General features: G+C 36.9%; 2 protein-coding genes across 5 annotated transcripts; both read left to right on the top strand.

The window, feature by feature from the left end:
* Window positions 1–179: 179 nt before the first annotated feature.
* LOC112566150 (centrosomal protein of 164 kDa-like) lies at window positions 180–14335 on the top strand. 4 transcript variants are annotated; one of them, XM_025242127.1, is made up of 14 exons: window positions 180–805; window positions 1358–1469; window positions 2181–2323; window positions 2620–2702; window positions 3049–3174; window positions 3515–3631; window positions 4388–4441; window positions 4648–4740; window positions 4911–4994; window positions 6148–6174; window positions 8162–8296; window positions 8746–8875; window positions 9376–9473; window positions 9921–10047. In XM_025242127.1, exons 1-11 carry the CDS (start codon window positions 739–741, stop codon window positions 8270–8272), a joined length of 1017 nt encoding a protein of 338 aa, XP_025097912.1. In that variant the 5' UTR covers window positions 180–738; the 3' UTR covers window positions 8273–8296; window positions 8746–8875; window positions 9376–9473; window positions 9921–10047. The 4 variants fall into 4 exon arrangements, with proteins under 4 accessions (XP_025097912.1, XP_025097913.1, XP_025097911.1 ...); XM_025242128.1 differs by lacking the exon at window positions 6148–6174 and having other exon boundaries at window positions 181–805; XM_025242126.1 differs by lacking the exons at window positions 180–805; window positions 1358–1469; window positions 2181–2323; ... (4 more) ...; window positions 6148–6174; window positions 9921–10047 and adding exons at window positions 10937–11054; window positions 11372–11506; window positions 12703–12864; ... (1 more) ...; window positions 13643–13785; window positions 14251–14335 and having other exon boundaries at window positions 4689–4740.
* LOC112566149 (filamin-A-interacting protein 1-like) lies at window positions 14256–22511 on the top strand. Its single transcript, XM_025242124.1, has 15 exons — window positions 14256–14334; window positions 14619–14687; window positions 15115–15305; window positions 15719–15954; window positions 16558–16586; window positions 16748–16824; window positions 17064–17208; window positions 17362–17523; window positions 18077–18209; window positions 18534–18668; window positions 18922–19014; window positions 19259–19350; window positions 19705–19777; window positions 20124–20316; window positions 20860–22511. Exons 2-12 carry the CDS (start codon window positions 14670–14672, stop codon window positions 19261–19263), a joined length of 1224 nt encoding a protein of 407 aa, XP_025097909.1. The 5' UTR covers window positions 14256–14334; window positions 14619–14669; the 3' UTR covers window positions 19264–19350; window positions 19705–19777; window positions 20124–20316; window positions 20860–22511.
* Window positions 22512–23074: the final 563 nt, after the last annotated feature.

Raw genomic sequence — 23074 nt, 5'->3', positions numbered from 1 at the left:
GGGTAGAAGAAATTCTAACGTGCAGATGTAACTAAATGGCTCGATCATTTCATCAATGTAAACATTTCGAAACATGCAGATGTTACATATAAACATTGATAAAGTTCGTGATGGGAGGCCGGCTGTCCTCCACACATGTTTTGATGACGTCACGCGAAGCAGCCGTAGGGAACATGCCCAGACAACTCTGACAAGTTCCCGGTTAATTCCCCACACGAAAAGACCGCAGTGCATGAAGGTGCAGAGGGGATAATAATGTACACATCAATCTGGTATTGCAGAGAAAGTGCTTGAATTGTCGTCACACAATGTGAGCGTTCAGCAGCACTTTTAATCTTTTGCCAGCAGTTTCAAGACCATTGTCTGACTTGGATTAACTAACTTTCAACGGAACGTTATGAGAAGGTTACCATCTACAGCTGTATATGATAGTGAAGAGACAATTCTGTTGCTATAGACTCTGTCATCATTAATGCTAATTCCAGTACTTGAACAGCGATAACAACCATGACATCGATAGGATTTAGTTGACCACTAATGGTAATGGTAACGATCTCTTACAGTCTGGGTTGGTCTTATGCCTCTTGTAGGGATCATCGAAATGTATTAATCCACTTGTCCAGAAAATTCGAAAAGGACTGTCCGTACCGAAGGACAAAGAGTGAGAGCAAAATTAAAAATGAGAATTTAACACCAGAGACTAATTTTTCTGCTTTCCGGACACTTTAAACTCTCAAGATGATGATCAACGATCAAATTATCTTGGAGGAAGATTATGATGAGACCTATATTCCAACCGAGGAAGGTATGCGGTAAATTAATATTTTTAGTTTTCATTTTATTTAAATAATTATTTGAGAAATTTGGCTCAAGTTTATTATAGGGAAGAAGGTGGGTTTAACTGTCTAGCAGAAGTTATATACCTCAAGTAGTTAATATCGCAGTGGTGCTATAAAATGAATGAAATTAGAATTAGGGTTATCATAACTCCAACTTGATATTTAGATAACATATTGAACATATATGAGCAAAGAAGTCAGGTCTGCAGTCTGATGGTTGTTTGTCCTGCAACTTGAACAGCACAAAATATTGGGTGGTACTGTAGAAATCTGACATTCTACCCTACATTAAAGTTGCTCCAATAATTTAGAACTTGCTTGTTAATGCTTCTCATTTTTACATTGTAGCTGTGTATTTTTGTGCCTGTGTGTGTGGGGGGTGGTGATGGTGGTGTAAGTAATAGAGACTGCATGCATGTGAATAGGTGACTGCATGGTTTTTGAGCATATGTGAAAAATTTAAATTTATGTAACAACTTACACTTTAATAAACATTTTTCTTTTTGTTTTCCCTGCAGAAATCTTTGAATATGCCCAAACTGTGGGTATTGACCCAGAGAATGAACCTCATTTGTTATGGATTGCACGTGAAGGCATTTGTGCACCATTGCCAGAACACTGGAAACCCTGGTATGGGATTTCTATTATTATTTAAAAGTATTTTATAATTTATTACTGCACTTTTGGAAGAATGTGTTGTTGTGTTTAGAAAGGAAAAGTGCTGCCACTTAAAGGCAATTTCACACTGGGGGGAGGGAGCAATGGGGATCTGGGGGAATTTAGGAGAGTGGAGGATGAAAGGGGCAAGAAGGGGGGTGGGGATTATGGTAGGTGTGAGAAGGTTGCTGCTCTGTCATGCTGCTGATGTTGTTCACTGTTTCTGATGACTGCTTCTGGTTGTGGTCTCTTGTTGTCGAGGAGGCCTGCCAGTCGTGGTGTACTGTACAGGTTTCCAGATTCCCTATGTTACCCTATTCCTATATTGTATTGTAGAGTTTTATTTAGTTTTAGGTACTGTATTTGTTACTTTTGTAATTATGTGAGGTCATAAAATTTATGTTTAATCTATGATGCTTGCTAGTATTATACCACATTTTACAAGTTAGCATGCTTTTTGAATAATTATTAGTTTTCTTTGAGTCAAAGAATCTGTCAACCAATACTATAATCTTTTAAAATTTTACAAGTAAGTGTTGAATAGAACAAGAAGTAGAACAGCTACAAGATTTTCCTTAAGTTTAGAAAACTTAAAACCTTATATTGTCAATGTTCTTTTGCTAATAATATAGAAAGCTTTAGGTTTACATAAGCACATTTTAAAAAAATTATGTACACTTACAGTCAAGATCCAAATGGGCATATATACTACTTTAATTTTGCCACTGGTGAGAGCATTTGGGATCATCCTTGTGATGAGTTTTATCGCAGAATGGTAACCGATGAGCGTAGAAAGTGTGTTTCTAACAAAGGTGGACCCCTTGGAGGTATGTTGTATTTTTGCAACTACCTAATGCCTTCAATATGTTTACTTGTACAAGAAGAAAGGTTAAATGTTTAATACAGTTCTTTATACAATCTTTTATAGTTCCAATTTTTTAAGCATCAGATTTGGTTTTTGTAAACAATCATTATCTCTGTTATCATTGAAGAACACATTGAGTTTGACCAGAGTTTAATACAATGAGTATTTATTATCTAATGTTTTCAGTTGTAACAAATTATAATATTCTATTTTTCTAATGTGATACCTTCTATTGGTATTTTCAATCCAACTTTACAGGCTCAGCTGGTAAGAAGAAAGGTAAGCTGAGCAGAGATGACTTGCTGAAGAAAAAGAAAGAAAAAGAGCCGACTGCTGGCAAGGTACATAGACTGAACCTGTTGCTAACACATTCAATTTCAAGGGTTCATTTTGGTTAGAACCAAACATTTGAAGCTGTTGCTGACATACATAAGGATTAGTGCCAAACATTTGATTCTGTGTTGCTAACACATTCAGGTTTCATTTTGGTCCATGAAAAATATATGAAACTGATTTTTTATATCAGCACAATTGTTTGTCACATCAGGAGTTGGCCAATATATAGATGGAAATTGTTGGATGAAACAGACACACACAAAGAAAAATTATGCACATGCATGTACACACAGAAGCAAATAGCATTGTAAGGATGCAATAGAGATGAAGATGAATGCTTTTGCTTTGCAGCTAGGACTGCTGAAGGCAGAGCAGAGTGCAGGTACGCCAACCTTACACAGGGCAGGTGCACTGGGATCTCTTAAAGTAACTGACAGCTTTTCTGCCATGCGAGGATCTGGGGGTGGCAGTCAACAGGTATTTATTCTGTATCTTTATCAGCTATTATTCATGAGCTTAAAAAGACACATTTATTTGTTTGAATTTGCAGCAAATTTATTTTTACAATATTAATTATTACAAACTGTTCTGATGTACTGGGTCTCCAGTAGCATTATATAACACCATTATCACTAGTTGAGGAGTGCATGTAAAATTATTCATTACTGAGAGTACAACAAGTAATTCTTATCTGTGGAGTATTGATGTAACAAGATTGTTTTTGTCATTAAAAGCTAAGTTTATATGATGAACATGTGGCCACAGTGTGAATCAGCTGCATAGTCATAACTTTCATCAATTTCGTTCATTGATACAGGTGGCTAGCAGTCTTAATACCACTACAGGATCTGTGAAGTCACGCAGCTTTAATCTTACTAGTAGCATGAGTCTACCTGTGTATTCAAATGAATATGATAATGAGGATGATGATGAGGTATGTGTACATTATTTTATTTATAATCCGTTTGGAGGGGAATTTAATGGATTTTTAATGCAAGTCTCTGACTTAGGCTTACCTTGGGTGTACCTAAAGGTGGTTGCTGTTTTTGCTTTGTAGAAGGTGGATAGTAAGGTCCAAAGGGGCTATACAACCATTAATTAAAAATACCTTTTGTATTTCATTTGTTTAAATGATTATATGTAATGGCTTAAAAATATACTTCAGTTTTGTGTTAATAATAAAGGATTGTGGAATGGTGAAAAGCCATTTTTGTGTGCAAAGTTGACCTCCTGCCTTAGCAACACTCCAGCATATAGTTGTACAAAAGAGCTGATAAAATTTGTATAAGCAGGAATAACTGGTTCAGCTCTCTACCAGCTCATGAGGTAGATAACAGATGACCGCCTACTGTTAACCTTTATAGGAAGATTAAGCAAACTTTTTATTTTTAAAGAAAAGTTAAGACTAAACACACTCTTCATGCATTAAAGCAAAACTGCTCTATTGAAATAAAAAAAGATTGTACAAGCTAAAATGCTTAGGAGTTTCATGTTTTCATGACCTATTTATTCAACCAGCCATTGCATAGAGTTTACCTTCCTAGAAGACATCATTCCATAAAGCAGTAGAAAGTAATAAGATGGAGTTCTTGGTTGTAAATCCAGGCATTATATGTTGAGTATCCAGATCTGTCACGTCCTTTTCTCATCATTTGCATAGATGCAGTATGAACTGTTTTATTTCTTGCAGAAAAGTTTAAGAGGCAAATACGCAAGCGGGAGAGAGGGTGCACTTGTTTATGTGGTGAGATTTCAATTGCCTTTTACTTTCATTGAAATGTTTCTCAGAGAGACAGTATAGAAGTCCCAAAACGGGATTGAATGCAATAGAATACTTGACACAAAAGGATATCGATATAAATGTGTGTGTGTGTGCATACATTTTATTTTCAATTTTGAGGTGGTTTTACATTTTGTAATTTTTTTTCCTCTATATTTTGGTATTTGCAGGAATCAGATCCTGAAGATAGACTGCTAATAAAACAGAGTGCTGTCAAGATAGGATCAGACAGTGAAGACAGCTACGACTATAAAAATGATGTTGTAGGTGTTGATGTTTGATAAATAATTTTTCAAGTTCACTCATGTTATTTTGCTTTGGTATTAACCATCATATGGTAAAGTAATGTGATAAACTGGGTGAAACTTTATCTGGTATTTGCTGGGTAATTGACTATAAGTTTTACTATTATTTTACTGTTTATCTTTCAAAGGACTTTGGTATTGACAAGAATCTGTCAGAAAAGCTAATGGGAATTGAAAACCTGGAGCCTGCATTACGGGGTTCCCTTGAAAAAGTGAGTAAACAAATTTGTTTACACGTTATATATTTATTATTGTAATATATTCATTACCTGTCCAGTCTATGGAAATTCTAGAAAGGGATCAGAACAATACTTGATTGACAGCCCCTCCATTGATTATGACCATTTTTATGCCTTAGAGCATGATGAGCCACAGGGAAGTACGAGAAAGGCAATTTTCCTTACTTTTATTGCAAAAAAAATCAAGCTTTCTCATTTCCAAAAATGTATAGGTTTCTTGATCTAATGTTTACCTGAGAGCAGCAATGATAAAAAAAAACATAACCCACTGTCGTCTTCACATTCTTCAGTTATTAGCCAGTCTTTATAATATTTATACTTTTATGCAGTGCTAAGAGAGTTAAGTAGTATTGTGTTTCAAAATCTTGTTCCAGCAAGGGACCATGAGAGTAGACTTAAATTTTAAGGTTGTTAGGCTAGTACTGTAGAATACTAGTCTGCAGGGAAGTTTTTACATAAAGCAGCTTGTCTTAGAGTTGGTTAAAAGTTGTGGAACAGCTTTAAAGCTCCCTTGCATTCTTAACTGAAGGACTAATGTAGGAGTATGGCATTGACTTGGAAGCTTTGTGCTGGTTTCCTTGGTTTTTTGCTCTCCATAAATTTTTACTTTCCTATCCATATTTTAAATTTTTGTTTCGGTCTAGAAATCTGTATTGTTTGGTAGAGATAAAATACATATTCCACTTTTTTCTATAGATTTTACTTCCTTCGTAAATCAAGTCCTTGTTTTCAACCATGAAGAATACAGTAATTATGAAGTATTTCTATAGTAGTATCCTGCCAGAGCAAGCTGGAGATACTTTGACATAAACAATCAGTGTAACAATATCTCTGTATGCATATACACGCACATACACGCTCTAAAGGAATGGAAGGCATGAAAAGAGAGGAGAAAAAGCCACTAGTTAAAATATTCAATAAAAGGTGAGTCTAAAGACTAGATTTGAAGACATCAAAGGTGGTATGATGCTAGGAGTTTTATTTTCTGGTTATGAGCATTTCATATACAGAATGGGACTTCTAAAGGTATAATTTTTGTGTCTCTGTTAACTTTTTACAATTTTCTCCTGGTGTCCTGGAAATTGTTGCTCTAGCTCCTTACAAAGGTTACTGTTTCCTTACACAGATGGCACAGCAACATTCACTGTCAAGTGTGAGTTAAGCCTCTTTATTTAAGCAGTGGAGCTCTAGTAGAATTGAAGTGTGCTATAAAGCTATTTTTAATGCCCTCCAATGCTTTCTCTAGCCTAACAAAAAAATCCCATTATTTTAGCAGACAAAGATTTTTCTCATCTTAAAGTTCAAATTTTGCAGGAAATAAATAGAAATTTTATTTTTGTCGTTGCCCTTTTCAGCTTAAACTTATTCTTTGACCTTTTGCAAAAGATGTATTTAGCTACTTATAATGTCTACACCAGGCTAAAAGGAAAAGAAGTAGAATTCATTTTCAGTCTGCTGCCAAAATCTTTAATTGACTGTTACTGCATTATATCTCTTGTAAAAATGCTTTATTAAATTAGCTGTTTTTCTTTTAACCATTTTAAATTAATAAAATTTAGATGCTGTTGGAGTGTTTTCAGATCATATCATTACGTTATTGACATTACATTTTGTAGATGAAAGGCTAGGCTGTGTTCAAGAGCAATGCATTGTGTGTACTGTTTCTTGTCCCAAGAGAATTGGTCTTATGGGTGGCTAGTCGTTCTACAAATTCTTTTATAAATTTTGCTTGGATTTCAAATAAAGATTATAATCAACTTTACTGAAGTATTCTTTTAATATTTTTGGTCAGTTTTTTTAATGTATATTGCATATTAATTTTACAGTGTGATGATGGTGTCTTTTAATTAATATTGATGTCAATCTGTATTTTATTCATTGAGTCATGCATACAGTTGCATACAGTAAAACAAAGTTTGAATTATATCAGTGGATATCAAACAAATCATGTAGTCAGGTGGTTAATACACTTAACTATAGAGCGGGACATGGATTTATTCTGGCCAGAGACAGGAAACCTGCTTTCTGCATCTAGCACTGAGTGGATAAATAATTTTTTAGAGAAAGTAAAATTGATGAAGGTTGGTTCTGCCTTCTCTGTCCAAAGTAACCTACCTACAATTTGGCACTCTGGCTGCTTAGCCATAGGACCTTTACCTGATTTGATATCAGACACTTTGAACGAAATCCTGCAGTCACTAACATTATATCGTATGTAACTGAGGTCATGTAGATTACTGTTTACAAATAGAGACAATACCAGTAGTAGCCATGATGTTTTGGCAATGCTACTGCAGTTTCAGGAATGTCTGTTGTACATTAAGTAGATGCTGCTATTTAGAAATTTATATTTTGTGCTAGATAAATCATGGCGGAATATTCCAGGCAAAATATGTTGATTAAAATTTCAAAATTTTGGTTGAATGTTAATATTTTGAATAATAGATGATTGCAAATGTGTTCTCTTTATAAAAATATAACTTTCTGTTAAAATTGGGGAAATTTGCATGAGTGTTAATTTTTAATAATAATTTTTAATTCGAAACTATTATCTGTGCGGTTTTTTTTTCAGTTGTTTTGATATTAATTTATTAGTGTATTTTATTTGTGCAATATTTATTACTCAGGTAAATAAATGACAAAGGAGCATTTGAATTAAAAAAATTTTTATTTGTCAGCTGTCCAGATGGAAGCCTTTGTTTTGCAGACTCCTCAGAGTTCGCACCTACATTTGCATTAAAGTTATTTGTTTCATGTCAGACTTTAAATAAGTGTCTTTAGCAATGGTATGGCACCATTATTTTATGCTGAATTATCCATAATACAATGTTTCATCATTAGCTTGTTTGGCATATATGTGTCAATTCATATAAGATATTTTGAAAGAAATTACTATTATTCTATACACCAAATAATTAGATGGCTCTTCCTGATTTTGTGTGTGTGTGTGTTGTTTTTACATTCAGGTTACAAGAATAGACATTATTTGAGTAAAAATGCTCATAATTTCATTTATTTTATATACTTCTAAAAAAAATAATCTTGATGTAAGAATTAATAATTATTGTTTTGTTGTGTCCTTTGAATTAAAATTTTTGGTGGTTGTAGTCATTGATTTTGTTTTTTCTTTGATATCTCAGGATTTTGATGGAACATTGTCAGTGAAGTCTACAGCTCGGGATGAATCTCCAGGACCTGGTAAAATATCTCCTTTGGATCGACTGGATGAGGAGAGGAAAAAAAACAGTTGAACTGGCTTCCATCTCAACTGATAGGTATGTATAGAGCACAAGTATGTATGTACATGTTATTCCAATTAGCTTTTCTCATCCTGCCCCACTCCCCCTCTCACTGGTATCTGATATTTTGCTTGAATGTTTACCTATTTGGATGTTGGATCCTATATGTCTCATATGCTTACTTTCTACAATGTTAGATTATGATATGCAGCAAAAGGTATGTTGGGAAATGCATTAATATAATTTTAACCACAAAAGGTTAGTTACATTTAAAAGGTTATTTTAACCTTGAAAAGAATTGTGATAAAATTGGCAAGCTGTCATAAGGGCAAGGGAAACAATTCTTTACTTTTAATTCATAGGTACTTTGGTTTTTGAAGAAACAAAGTGGTAGGTAAGTAATTAAATTTATCGTAAACTGAAGACAGTAAGATGTTTAAATAAAGTTAAAGACATTTCTTAAGCTATAAAAAAATATTCACCAGGAGAGTGGAACAGGAAAGGCAACTGAGGGATGAGGAGCTTCAGATAAGAACAGCTAATGATCGTGCACGGCAGGAGATGAAGCAAAGATTGGAAAAGGAATTAGAAAATTCCAAACTAGAGCTGCTTGAAGTAAGTGATTTGACCAGATACAGCTTATAGTTTACCTTATTCTTGGTAAGTTTTGTGAGTAGATATGATTGAGTTTGTAGAATGATAGACGTAGCACTCACTCGTATGTTTCTTGACAGTGTAAAAAAGTCCCTCAGGACCTTCACCGGGTTTGGGCAGTAATGGGAAAAATTAAAGTAAAATTAATGTAGTTAGAGTAAGTGGATCTTTACATTTTGAATACACTGGGGATTTGATTAATCTATGAAGAAAGATACAACAGGAGAGTAGAGCAGAAAAGGCACCTTAGGGATGAGAAATAAGAGAGTAAGAGTGTCTATATGGTTGTGCATGAGTAGGAACTCGTTTTAGTGAGATAATTAAATATGAAAGGAAACAATTTGTATATCTATGTATATCTTTTTATTTTTAATTGTATATCTTATCCATGAAATATACCTTTTTATCTCATTTATTAGTCACACCAGATAACACAGTACATTGTTGTTACTGGTTTCTAGGACAAAGACATGAGACTGAAAAAGCTGAAGGAAGAGATTTTGAAAGAGCAGCAGCGGGAGGAACATCGTATCAGGGATGAAAACAGGGAAATAATAAAGTTAGAATCTTATGCATTTTTAATATATTGCAGCTGTGAACTTTAGTGCTACATAGCTTTTTATAAACTTTTTAAGAGCTAGTAAATCAGCTTCTAGTCTGCTCAAGTAATAGTAGTGAGCTAAAGCCTAGTTTTTCTTTTCCCTTTACTTTTGAAATAGGAAGGAAATATTTTAGATGATTTCTGATGGAGAATTCAGCACAGATGATTCTGTCTTTAGACTGCTAAGAAAAAAACCAAGTCAGTTGCACCAACATTGGTCAGAAATATTTCCTATACTAGTCAGCATATGCTAAGGTAAAATAATACACTTTCTTTGAAGTGGTGCTAAACTATTATCACGAAGAATGAAAAAAAAATTCTTATATTTACCTCTGCTTTGGTTTTATAATTTTTTTCCCAACATTTTCATGGTATTATAAATACTAAGTTGCTGTGATATCACAGTCAACTCCAGAAAGAGGCTGAGAAAGAGCAAGAAGCAAAAAGACTAGAGTTGTCTTGTCCAAGATGAAGAACTGCAAAAACTCATCCAAGAACATGAAAGGGCCAAACAGGCAGAGGAAGTGAAGTTGCGGTAATCTCCCCTGCCATTATTATTGTGTTGCATTGATCCGTGCATTTAATAGTTACCAACTGTGATGTCTTACTTTCCACTTAAACTTCTCTACTTTTTTAATTGTATATATGTGCGAATATGAAAAAAGTTTGCTCATTTTTTTTTATGTTATCGGTTTTCTGTTCAACTGCTTTCTTGTGCATTAACAGCTCTTGGTAATCACAGCTTTGCATCAGATATGCTTTAAAAAAACAACAACCTATGCCTAAGTGCTCTATGTATAACAATTTTATTCAAAAAACAGAACTTTAAAATAAAATTCACATTTCTATTGTCAGTAACTTTTATTTACAGATGCACCATAAACTATACACTTTTGTAGTCACCTGTAGTTATTCAGTGTTAGAATTTTAAAACTCTTCACTTAGCAGTACATTGTGATTACTAAGGGGCATGATGTTCACAATTTATCTTTTAAAAAAAAATGTACTGTTGAGCTTGTTTCCGTCTTGCATAAAATTTTGTTTTGTGTTGTTGCATGCGGATGTGCTATTTAATTTCTAGTTGAGATCTGGGCTTTGGTTTGGTTTTTTTTTCTTTTTTGGCTGTTGTTTAAAATCACATCCAAAAAAACTATAACATGTTTTGTGAAAGACGGAGTGAATTGATTTACGAATTAGATAATGCCATGGTTTTGACTTATATCTTGACAAGGTGACAAGGTCAATGCTTGATGACATGTTACTTCACATAGGAGCTTCACAATTTATTTTGACTCCAGCTGGTCTTTAAGTAATTATCTTGTGAGGTCACTTGTACTTTACATGCCTGTTATTATTTTTTATTTGTTGAGCATCAAATATTTTTGCAATGATTTTCTGACCAGTAACTATTCTACTAACAGAGAACAGATGGGCAAAGCCTTACAAAAACTGAGGGAAGAAGTTGCATCTCTGCAAGAAGAAGAGAAAGGCAAACTAGAGGAGGAAAAGCGCAAAGCTCTCGATCGTCTGCAAGCACAGGTTAGGCTCATAAGCTTCATCTTTTGTTTGCTCTTGATCACTTGCAAGCGCAAGGTTAGTCAGGCTTATCAACTCTTGTCATTTGTTTGCTTTGTTTGAAGAAGGGATTTTTTTTCTTTTTTTGAAATGCATTTAATATTTGATGGAGTTGCCTTATACATTTACTTTGAAATCACTCAGATGAAATCACTAGCAATGGCTAGTAAGTCGATAGATTAGCTAGAACACTTTGCAGAGCTTTGCGTGCTAGGAATGGAGAAGCATTCTTGGTGTAAATTTTTTTTTTAAATCCATTTGATGAAAGTTGTCCATGATAGGTTGATGCAGCTTTGTCAAGGGAGCAAGAACAACTTGATGCAGAGAAGAGGACTGCAATGGAGCGGCTAAATCAGAAACACAGTCAAGAAATGGAAATGTTACGGCAAGATTCTGAACGAAAGCATCAAGAACAGGTGCCATTTTCATTTAAATATTCAGATTTGTCTGAATTCTTCAGTGAAAATAGCAAGAGGTTCTTCTCAGTTTGGTGCTAAATATAATAAAGATGTTGGATCTCTTTGACAATACTGAAGACAGTCCTGGAGAAGGGGGCCACATATTTTATAAAATCAGCATATGTAGAACAACTGATATAAAATGCAGGGCTTCTGCTTACGCAAAAAATTGCGTACAGTACGCATTAAAAGTATTTTTTCGTCAATGGGCCCCCTTCAAGGGCGAAGATTAAATCCCCTGCCACAAAGTTTAGCATAAACTGTTGAAAAATGTGCATATCTGTTTTTCTCCTATGGTAATATAAAAATCTCTGTCTCTCTTCTGACAGACATTTACAATTTTTCTCTCCAATGTTGATAGAAATGATGTCTTTTATGTTGATCTTTGGACACAGAGGGTATACAAGATAATTAGGGGACAAAGCCACTTAAACTACCCTGACCTGTCTGTCTCAACAATATTTCTTTCCTTCCCTTCTTTAGTCAATGTCTTGTGCATATTTTACACAGTTTAGAAAACTGAATGGTCAAGTCAACTGTGCAACAAACTTTTTCAAATTCTTCCTAATCTCTCTTCATACTCCACCAAAGACAATCTCCTGTTGAAATGAACAGGCAGTCATGACTGAGCTTCACATTGGACATGCAAGCTTTTCTCACTGCTCTTTCACATACAGAAATAAGACTCACCATGCAATGTCCAGTCTGTCCTGCTAGATTAAACCAGAATGCATTCAATGGAGTTCACTTCTGTTCAGCTACCTCTTGAAATAGCATTTCTGGAATGTTCCATGTATACCAGTTTAGATTTTTTAAAGCAAATTAATTTATTTCTTTAACATTACCAGATGACTCAACTGTTGAAACAAAAAGATTGCTGAGAATTTTTCCCTAAGATTGAGTATCTTAAACTTTAAGTCGGGCAACAGTAACAATATTTTTAAAAAAAGCCTTCACTTGAAATACATGTCTATAGCATTCACACTTGAGGTCTTGAAGTCCCCTACCATAGTTAATAGGACCCTCAGAAATATTTAAATCTGTCTGTCCATTCTATATTTCCATTACAATGTAATATTGTTAATTTGTTGACTGCCTGTTGTTATGTTTCACAGTAATGTAATGCTGACTACAGCTGCTTATGTTTTGTCCAGCTTGATGCATTAAGAACACAACTGAGAGAGAAACATGACAAAGAAATGGAAGAGAAGAGGGCAGAGATGGCTTCTTTACTGAAGGAGGAAAAGGAGAAGGAAGAACAACAGCTTGAAGCTGCACGCAATCGGCAGAAAGCAATCAGCGATTTTGACAAAGAGGTCAGTCAGATTTTGTCATGATGTTATCTGTAGGTTGCAGTGTTGCAGTTGGATGGCATCACGAGAAAATTTGTTAAGATAAAAAACATGAAACTATGATTTAAAAGTACAGGCACATTTTACTCATAGCTAGAAGATAAACCAGCTTAAGATTTGTTTTACAGATTTTATGCTACACCCTGTCAAGATTGCCTAACATTCTTAAAAAGGATTTAGAAATTTTTTTTTTTAAGTGAAACTGATTTGTTTAAATGACCAAGTTGAATCTTGTTACAGCTGGAAGATATATTCAGTGGAAGGCATCAAGAATTGAAGGCCAGCCATCAGCAGCAATTAGATCGACTTAAGCAGGAACAGGACGTGGCTTTGCGCCGCATGCAGTTGGAGATGCAAGACAAAGTGTGTTTTCACTTTGCCTTCCTCAAGTGCTTTGACAATCTTGTTTTTGTCATTTTTATGATTATGTACATAGGAATGGGGAAAGAGGTGGTAATGTGTGGTACAGGATCTATTAGCCTGAAGTTAAAGCAAAAATGAGAAAATTAGTCGCTTGGTTTGTATCTTTGTTTTCAAACTGTTTGTTTTCTTGCGAGATCAAGAGAGAAATTACACAAATCCATATGCATTTGATGTATTTAGAATCTGTTGGGGAAAAAAAAAGCAGAATATTTGAACGTTTGCTTCATGATCAAAAGGTACAAATTTTCTAGAAATTTAGCTTCAACACTTCTCTCATTAAACATTAAAAACTGTTTATGCACATATGTTTATTGTGCAGATTAATGCTGAGAAAGAGCGCTTGAAGAATATATTTGAGCAGGAAAAGATGGCATTACAAAAGCAGCAAGATCGTGAAATAGAAGAACTGAAACGTAAACATGCTCAGCGCAAAGAGACAGTTCAGGAGCAGCTTCAGAATTGGTACTGGCCTTTGTCTGCGACAGTCTTTTTTGTCAAATTAGGTCACACTGTGCTGATCACAACATTTTGTCATGAATTGGAAGTGCAATATATTTTATGCTGCCAAATGGCACCTATTTTATATGTCAGATTTTTGTCGGATTTTATGCTTCTTTATTTTAGCTATATGCTAGTCAAGAGTAGAATTTCTGTCTGTGGGCTTTCATAATCTCATGATTTTCTTTAATCTTGTAATTTGTTTTTTAACTGAGTTTGTACAGGTTCTTAGAGGTCTTTTACAGAGTGCTTAGTATCTCTCTGTCAGAAAGTTCTCAGGAGACTCAAAAATACATTAGTGATGATAATGGTTCCTAGATAAATAGTTCTGGGTCTAAAAACAAGTCTTCAAAGCTGATGTTAGATGCATGTTAAAGACAACTGGTATAGAAAGAAAAATATATGATTAGTTATTCACAATGGTAACAGGAGGAAAAGCTAAAGGAGCAGAAGGCTGAAATTGATCGCCGCGCATCTTACATTGACAAGTCCCTGAAAACTGTTGAAGCTCAGGTGAGGACATAACTTCCTTTGTCATGCTTTTCTTATGCAGTATTTTCGTTCAGAGTTAAGTTTAAGATATGGGTGTGTTGGTCTTCATCCTATTATATTTCATACATTTTATATCAATCTTATGATTACTTCAAAAAATTGTTTTCCTTCTGTGGAGATTTCACCATGATCGCACAGATGTGCAGAATGTCCATACAGATCTGTCCTTACAATAAACGAAATTTCATGTGGTCACATTTTGCAGCAGGTCCATATCATTGAACCTAGACATGTAATGCTTGCAGGAGAAAAAACTTGAGGATAGGAGAAAAAAGTTTGCTGCAGACCGTGAACAGATGGAAAAAGAGCAAGGGGTAGGGAAGAACTGTATAGTAATTTTTTAATATTAAAAAACTGGGCAGTTACTTTGAAAAATGGGAGATCATTTCTCATTAAATACCTTTAATCTTGTACCTTTGATGCAATGCACTGGAGTGTTTAGAAAGTTACAAAGTTAATATTGACAGCACTCCTTTGTTATGTTTCTTTTGTAATTTTACAAGGACTTAATTCTAATCACGATATAATAATATTAATAATAATATAATCATCATCATATTTAAAATAATATTTTTCTAAAATGCCATTGTGCTTGCTATCTCTAACATGCTTTAAAAATTATTTGGGTTTTTAACTTTGCTATTATAATATTTAGGGATGTTCATTCAAGAAGCACTATGTGACAGTCATGGTGCAAACATTCAAGAAAAATGTATTCTGTGATTTACATAAAACATCAAGGATGTAATGAACTGCCCCAGCAACCTGGCAGTTCATGAATTGGAGCGCATGCGAGAAGAGCGACAACAACTACTGACTGAGATTCAGGCGGAGCGAAAGGAGCTTGAGGAGTTGAAATCTGAGAGGAAAGGTCTTGAAGAGAATGTTTTCAAGATGAAGATGGACAAGGAGCAGCTCACAAGGCACATCAGGTACTTTCTTTCAGTGTATTTTGTTCAGACAGGTTGATTTTTGGCTCTGCTAGTTAAACAAATGAAACTTCTCATACTTTTCTGTTTCCTTTTTGAATTATTTGGTTTTTGAAGATATTAACGAGAGAGAAAAATTCTTTGGTATAGGGAAGAGGGAACTTTCTTTGTGAAAGAGTGTTAGTTGTTTTTAGCGAAGGGAAGAAGGCACTTTTTTCATCTGTGGCAAGCTTAGACAGTTATGTTTGGATGATTCTTGTAATTTGTATTTTGTATTGTGTTTGTCTCTATTTTTTGTTTTTATTTGAAATCGTGTACATTTTGGTTGAGACCATAAGAACAAATTTTTAGATATTGTGCACCATACTATTCTTTGACAAAACCAGTCTGGAAAATGTAGCCATTGTGATTGACAGACAACAGACAGAAAAGTTGGAGAAGCGCCAGCAGGAGTTGGAGCGGCTGGAGGATGAGATTCGGAAGGCAGAGTCTGCCAAGCTAAAGAGCTCTGTACTGCATGATTCAATAGATACAAAAGTTAGGGTAGAAACATCAAGGGATAGGCATCTGTCCATAGAAGACTCAACTCAGGCTGCTGCCGCTGGAGATAGTCATTCAAAGGAGGAGACGGCAGAAGATGGACTAATTGAAGGTGTGCTTCATCTTCTTACCTAACTCTTCTTGCTTAGGTATGTGACTGAAAAATTTGAGATTTATTGCTGGAATACCTGGCATAGGGAAAGGTGAACAGAGGTAGCAGAATAGGGAAAAGAGCCACCATGTTGAAAGATTCCATCAAAAGAGGTTTTGAAATTATCACTTCTTATTTGACTGCATATGAGTTACCTAATTTGTTTTTTTTGTTTGTTTGTTTTTCTTTGACTCCTGAAAAGTTCCCATGACTGGTTATGGTGGAGGTGGTATGGACTCTGAAAAGTAATGAAAGGAATTTACTATAAAATTTTAATTTGCAACTGTTTTGTTGTGGGGATGAGAGGGTAGGGGGAAGCTGGAGATTCCTAGATGGGCATATAATGAATTATAGTGTTAAATGCACGTATAAGGAACATGTAAAATCTGTGACATTCTTATTTTTGTTCAATGCTTAGTATTGTAATATTAGATATTAGACAGTAAATTTAATAGCACTTGTAGTTAATAGCTTTTATGAGAAGCATATAACTGGAACCTGCCGGTTTGGATTTGAAGTCATGTTTTCTTCCAGCACTAAATGGTTTTGGAATTTCTGTTTCAGGAGTAAAGAAGATAGCAAAGGGATACAAAGTAAGTCCAAGACATCATACCCTTGCCAGTGTTTGAGTGTATGTGTTAACATCCTTACTGATAAGCCGGCAAGTCAGGCCAAAAAAAAAGTGAACAAAACGTTACTTGCATTTGAATGCTTGTTTTTGGATATGATGTTTCTATATTTTGTCTTTTTTCAGTCTGGACTCTGGAGTGATTTGCTGTCTGATGATGAAGCCATCTTGTCTGACAGCTTCAACCCAGTCCTGCATACAAGGTATCTTAGCTTTATTGCAGTATAGGTTGTGTGTTGCTGTTATTGACCAGGTCTGTCTAAATGCAAAGCTTACTTTATCATGGTTGTGATTGCCAACCCTGTATATGATGTTTGGAATACAACCAAGAGTCAATGATGTCTGTAAAATGAAAATTTCTATCAGTCATAACATTTTCTGCTAAAATCCATCATTTATGCTGGCTGCACACTTCAAAGCAAAATGTTTCTGGATGATTCAGGGGAGTTACTGGCCATCTTCATCGTGAAACTGCGGAACTAGTGCATGCCAAAGCTTTTCTCAGTAAACAGCGCCGGTCCCTCAAACGAAGGCAGGCTGCTCTTGCTGCTGCCAGCCAAGAACTGACGCGTGACTTCAGGCGCCAGGTAAGATCAGTCTCGAAGTCCCGTAGCATTTCAATAATTTTATTCTTTGTATTGTTTTTGAGAGTGGGTACCATTTTAGAATAATCGTCTGCCTACATTTATTCACATCTGGTAGGTTAAGTACGTGTTCAGTATTTTGATGCTTCTTCACAGGATTATTCAGAGCATGGTGCACATATTCTGGATGAGGTCGGAGCTAGCCTGGAGTCTGAGAGGCAGCAGCTAGATGTCATGGAAAAGCAGATGCATGCTGGACGCAGACTTATTCAACAAAAGGAACAGAAACTTCAACAGCTTGAACATCAGAGGCAGGAGGTAATCTCTCTTGACAATGCACTTTGTCGGAAGGACCTGTGTGTATGTGTGTGCATGTGCACCATTCTTGATTTTCTCTCATGTTTGTATACAGAAAATAAAATGTTTGTCTATTTTGCATTGATTTTCTGAAGATCAGAGAGATAAGTATTTCATGCTGTAGAACTAATAATTGTTGTTCAGAGAGGTGCAGAACCCGATTTACATTTATTGTCTTTATTTTTGCTGGTAAAATGAGTGAGTTGCCTAGTAGTTTAATGGGGTACAATGGAAATTAGTTTAATGTTTGTCAGAATAGCAAAAGCTCTAATCACAATACTGTAAGTTCAGTTGAAAATTGTATTGAGCAAAAAAATTTTTAATGAGAATAAAATGTCTGGGATCTTATGAAATGACACCATTAGTATCATTGATAGCAAGAGTCAGTTATCTCTGTGTATTGACTTTTGCATGTCTAGTTTCTAGATATATTTGTCAGAATTGCTACAGATCACATTCATTGAAGAATGCATCCAGCTACAGATATAACATATATTTTTTATTTTTTTATTAGCTTAGTGAGGATGAGTCAGACTTTCCCTTTGAACGGACGTACCGGCCATGTAACATCCCCAGTCTGGACATCAGTGATGATGACAGCAGTGGCATCAGCAGTACTGATATTAGTCTAGAAAACTTTGTACATGGTGAGGGATGCAAACAGACCAGAATAACATTTGGTTAATGTCAATATGTGAGATCCAACCACTGCAGACAGCCTTTTTTTAGTTTGCATGTTTTCATATAGGAGCTCAGCAGCCTGCCATTGCATTTGTAGTGCTAAATAGGACAGTCCCATAATCTGTTCATACAGAATGATTGATGGCTTAAGCAAATACTTTATTATTTTGTCATTTGCCTATTATCAGGTTAATATTCACATTAAGGTGATAAAGCACTCCTATTCTAAGTGTGTTTATGGGTTTGAAGTATAGAGATTTTTTCAAAGACATCTTATTGTATTTTACAAGGTATGGTCAGAGGAAAGGGTCCGTCTCACGTAGCTGTGGAGTCCGGTCATGGCAACAGTGATCTGATTAAAACACTTAGCAAGATCAACGCTGATCTGACCAGTGTCCTAACAGCCATCAACAGTGGTCAGCAAGGTGAGCGAACAGTCCTGTCAACAGCATGTCTCTCTAGCAAGTGAACCTTAGACTGAACAACAGTTTTTGAACATGAAAAGATAAGAATTATGTATTCATTTTATTGCCAGCAGAGACTGTTATCTTTAAATAATAATGAATGCTATAAGTTCAAGGTCCTCCTGATTTAAGGTCGGCCATCAGCTATGTTGGCAAAAAAACCCAAAAAAACCTAAAACTGTGACCTTACAGAAATGGTTGTGACTGTGTTTAGGTCAGCAGGCTCCTGTCTACGTGCCTTCTAAAGTCGTCATATGGTTGCTGACAGCAGTGATAATGCAGTTCGAGGGGTTCGCCTGCCTAACTAGTGAGTTTTTCATCTTACTTATCTCATGCTGCTTTTTGGTCTTTGTACCTTTTTGCGCCTTTCAGTCAACACTGCCACTGTGGAGGTGCGGTGGTATATTTGTTGAGCTGTGAATTGCCTACTTCTAACTGCTGAGAGCATGCTTATCTCATTTTTGTATACTTGTAAATGTAAACTTAACTATTGATAACGTGTGATGGTTGTGCACCAGTATGCTCATGGTACACCACTCTCTGTGTTACAGCCTAGAGCCCCACCCACCCTCTGCAGACTACTCTTCTTTGGTGCTGACCGCAGAACAGTCTCTGGAGCGTAAATGGCGCAAATACTTTGGAGGTGATGTGTGATTAGCATCCAGTATTATGTATGATTCATGTTGTTTGTTGGCAGTGAGGTTCATTTCTGTGCTGGTAGCATCCAGTGTTGAGTATGTGTGATGCAAGTTTCTTGCACTATGAAGTATGCATGGTTCAGAATGCTTAAAATATGGAGCTTGTTTTGGGCAGATTGTAGCAGAATGGGGCCTTTGTTTAGATCGGTGTCTTACGGCAACATCCAATCAGCATTTAGCAGTTTTCTGTAGTTACATGTTGAGGTGAGGAGTAGAGGGTGTATAATGCTGACAAACCCTCTTCACTAACATCGCCTCGTTTGATGTTTTTATTACTTCCCTTTGGTCGGCTCCTACAGATCGGAGACCCCCGCTGATGAGAGGCACCTTCCTGCCGTCAAGTTCGTCAACATTTGGTCCGGTCAACGTGCGGTAAGTGGACCTGTCCTTACTCAAAGTAAGCTAAAGATCGTCCCCTAACTTGTTTTCATGTCTTTTCTCTGGGGCCAGTGTGTGGGCGGTGTCCAATCCGTACAGCTGGGTCAACTGAGGGAAGTTTGCTGCCCACATAGGTATCGAGCCGACGTGCCGCGTTTGTACGTCAGTACTGTAACCTCTCGACTGTTTGCTACTAACTAGTATTCCAGCATTTGTCCACTCGATTAACACCTCGATATAGACTGACAATTTTCTTGATACAGATTGATTTAGAATGATGATTTCCTTGTCACCGCCTCAAACAGAACCCATGTATAATTCCCTTGGTGTCCGTGTGCAGTGACCAGCTGCGTGAATTCCGCCAGAACCTGGCAGGGGAGATTGGCCAGCAATCTACGTCTAGCCAGTTGGCGCAGCACAAGGAATGGCTTCGTCGATTCCAGAGCAACCACACCTGCCCTTTACCACCAGCATCGGGCCAACGCGTCTTTTGGCCCCGTCCTCAGCGCTGCCGGCTCTGACTCGGGATCAGTGTATCCTTGTATTGTCCCCGTCTGCTTCCCACCTCTCCCTCTAACGTAGTTGCTGTTTAGGCCAGCTCTCGAGCTGAAGCGTTGTGTATTATTTGGCATTGATAAAACTGGAGTAACAAAAGCTGCTTACTTGAGGTTATCACGCGCACAGTGCTTCACAAGTTCGAATGTCAATCGCCATGAGAGCGCAATGTCTGATCACAAACTGCATTGTGATGTGGTCATCTTCAGTGTCTTCAAAAAGCAAAAGGCATGTACTGCTGACAACCAGCCAGTGAATAAGGCTTACATTGTATATACTTGCTTACTCTCGCCCTGAAGTAACTGCTGTATTCAGTGTAGTCAGCACGTCAGCTAGTAACTTATTATTCAAAGGCAGCTAGTCATTTAGCAAATGTTATGAGACCAATCAGTCAGCTAACCTAGCAAATGTATCAGATTAGTTAGCCAGTCACTTAGAAAATATTATTAGAGTCAGTGATTGTCATCAGAAAGTAAACCAGTAAAGTAGTAATTAAATGGCATCACCCTTAACAACAGCAGATTGAGTGTGGGTGCCCTGACCACGCCCAACCCTCCCAACCCGCCGTCGTCAGCAGCTCTCCGCAGCCAGGCGCCGCGCCTGGAACTGGACGAGCACAACGAGATTCGCATCCGCCAGTACTGACCGCTGGTCACATAACTCAACACTGGACGGCAACACACGAGTGGGCGCTGAGAGGCGGCTGGCCAGGGCCACATAAAGAAATAGTCGTGTGGATGGACAGCCTACAATACTCCTGGGCACGGTCTGCTGTCATCAACACTTAGCTCTTCCCGCAGACATCTTTATACCTCTGGGTCTTCTCTCTCCGTTTGTGTGTGTGTGTGTTGACATTGTAGTGTCGCCACATTATTTATCCTGTATTGGTCGGATGTGCGTGGGGTCCATAGGATTTCAATGTATGAAGCCCGGTTGACACTCTATCACGTGATGAGAGATCTGCAGATCGTCTGATGGAAAAAATCGAACGTGATAACTGTTCGGTTTACACAAGTCAAACTGAAGACAAGCCGTTGGCAGAAGTGCATGATGGGACGTGTGGCACGGGGACGCTTCTGTGCCATTGATTCAAGTGACCAACATCTCGCGCACTGTAAACTTCCTGTAGGTGTGTGGTGCCTCCCTCACAGATGAGACTGCTAAAGTACTGTTGTTTAAAAACTATCTTCGTATAAAGTTGAGTATCTAATGGGGAGGTTGTACAGTCGCCTTGGTTTCACAGGCCTTTCGCGACAGGGCCAGGTGAAAAGTAGCCTTATGATTAACATATTACTCATCCATTGTTAGCCTTGTCTTCCAGAGAAAAGCTCCGTATTTGTGGTACCTCATGCCCCAGGAAATGTGGGGATAACGGGTGTGGCACCACTGTCGCCCTATACTCAGCGTTGGGTGTTGTTGATGACAGATCCATTTTGTTACATTTTAATTTTGATATGGGTATTTTGTTTATTTTTATTATTTGTATTAGCCGAAGTGTCTTTTTTCGCTGGTAGATTCAGTTCCATCCCAGCTGCCTTGGTAGTCTGATGATCAGTGTTTGCAAGTGTTTGTGATATCAGAAAGAGAACTTAACTGGCGAATGAATGTGTTAAGGCAGAAGGAAAAAAAGGAAGAAATAGAGAGCTGTGGTGGCAAAGAAAAAAAAAGCCCACCATAGACAAGGATCTGAAAGTTTTAGTTATTATCTGAACCACTGAACGCGAGTCATTGTCTTGGAAATGCAGAGACCAAAGCTATGTCTAGCTGCGGACTTGACGAGGAGACCTCAGATTATGTCCCAGAGAACTAATTCTGCAGACTTCAAGGAGAAAACCTATTTTTGAATGAGCTGCTAATGTCTTTGCCTAACGAGCTGCTGGTACAAACTTTGTTTTCCTGGACATTCTGAGACTTGATGAAGCGCGATTAATAACTTTCTCCTGATTACGTGTGGTGCTACCTGGTGTGTACATTTCCTCACAGGGTCAAGCGAGATATGGTCACATGGTTACATACTCTTTTCAGGCGTCCGTCCATTTCTCTTGTATTTTTTTAAATCCTGAATTGGCTGAAGTCCTGTGGCTTAAGCCACCAAGTGATTACAAAGATAATAACGTATGTTTTAATTTTTACTATTAAATTCCTGTCTACAATAAATTGTATCATGTTGTGAGAGCACCATGTTGTTTCTGATTATATGTGCAGCTGTGTGCATAACTGTCATTCCTATGAAAAAAAGTTTGATTACACAGAAAATGTACGGCAACAGGCGAATCAGGACATATTTTCTCACTTGTCTGAACGAAAAGGTCACATGTTGTCGAATGTGTTAAAAGCGTTAGGAAATGTTTTGCTTCACTGTCATTAGAATCTGTCGAACATAGCCATATATGTCCAGTTAAAAAGGCCATTATGGTCACGAGGGCATGTTGTCGGGGCCGTCTGTAAGATGAGGGACTTACAGCGTGTACAATCACAGAAAGCTGTCCAGGTGTGTGCAACAGGACTTCAACCGAAGCATAAATTGATTAAAATGGTATATAGTTAATGACCAACACTCAGCGATATGGACTTTATCGTTTTCCTTAATTTTTTTAATATCATTATTTCGGTCGTTTGGTTCGATAGTTCTAACCGCACTGGCAGCAGCTGAAGTACTGGCAAAAAGTTATACTCGATGGTTTGTTGTTAATATGGATGTAAAGATTTCTGACCATGCAGGAAGTACCTGGCCTG

The sequence above is a fragment of the Pomacea canaliculata genome, linkage group LG6, assembly GCF_003073045.1.
Source record: "Pomacea canaliculata isolate SZHN2017 linkage group LG6, ASM307304v1, whole genome shotgun sequence".
Lineage (NCBI taxonomy): Eukaryota > Metazoa > Mollusca > Gastropoda > Architaenioglossa > Ampullariidae > Pomacea > Pomacea canaliculata.
Note: the sequence above shows the minus strand (reverse complement) of the source record. Positions and strands in the feature narration are given on the sequence as shown.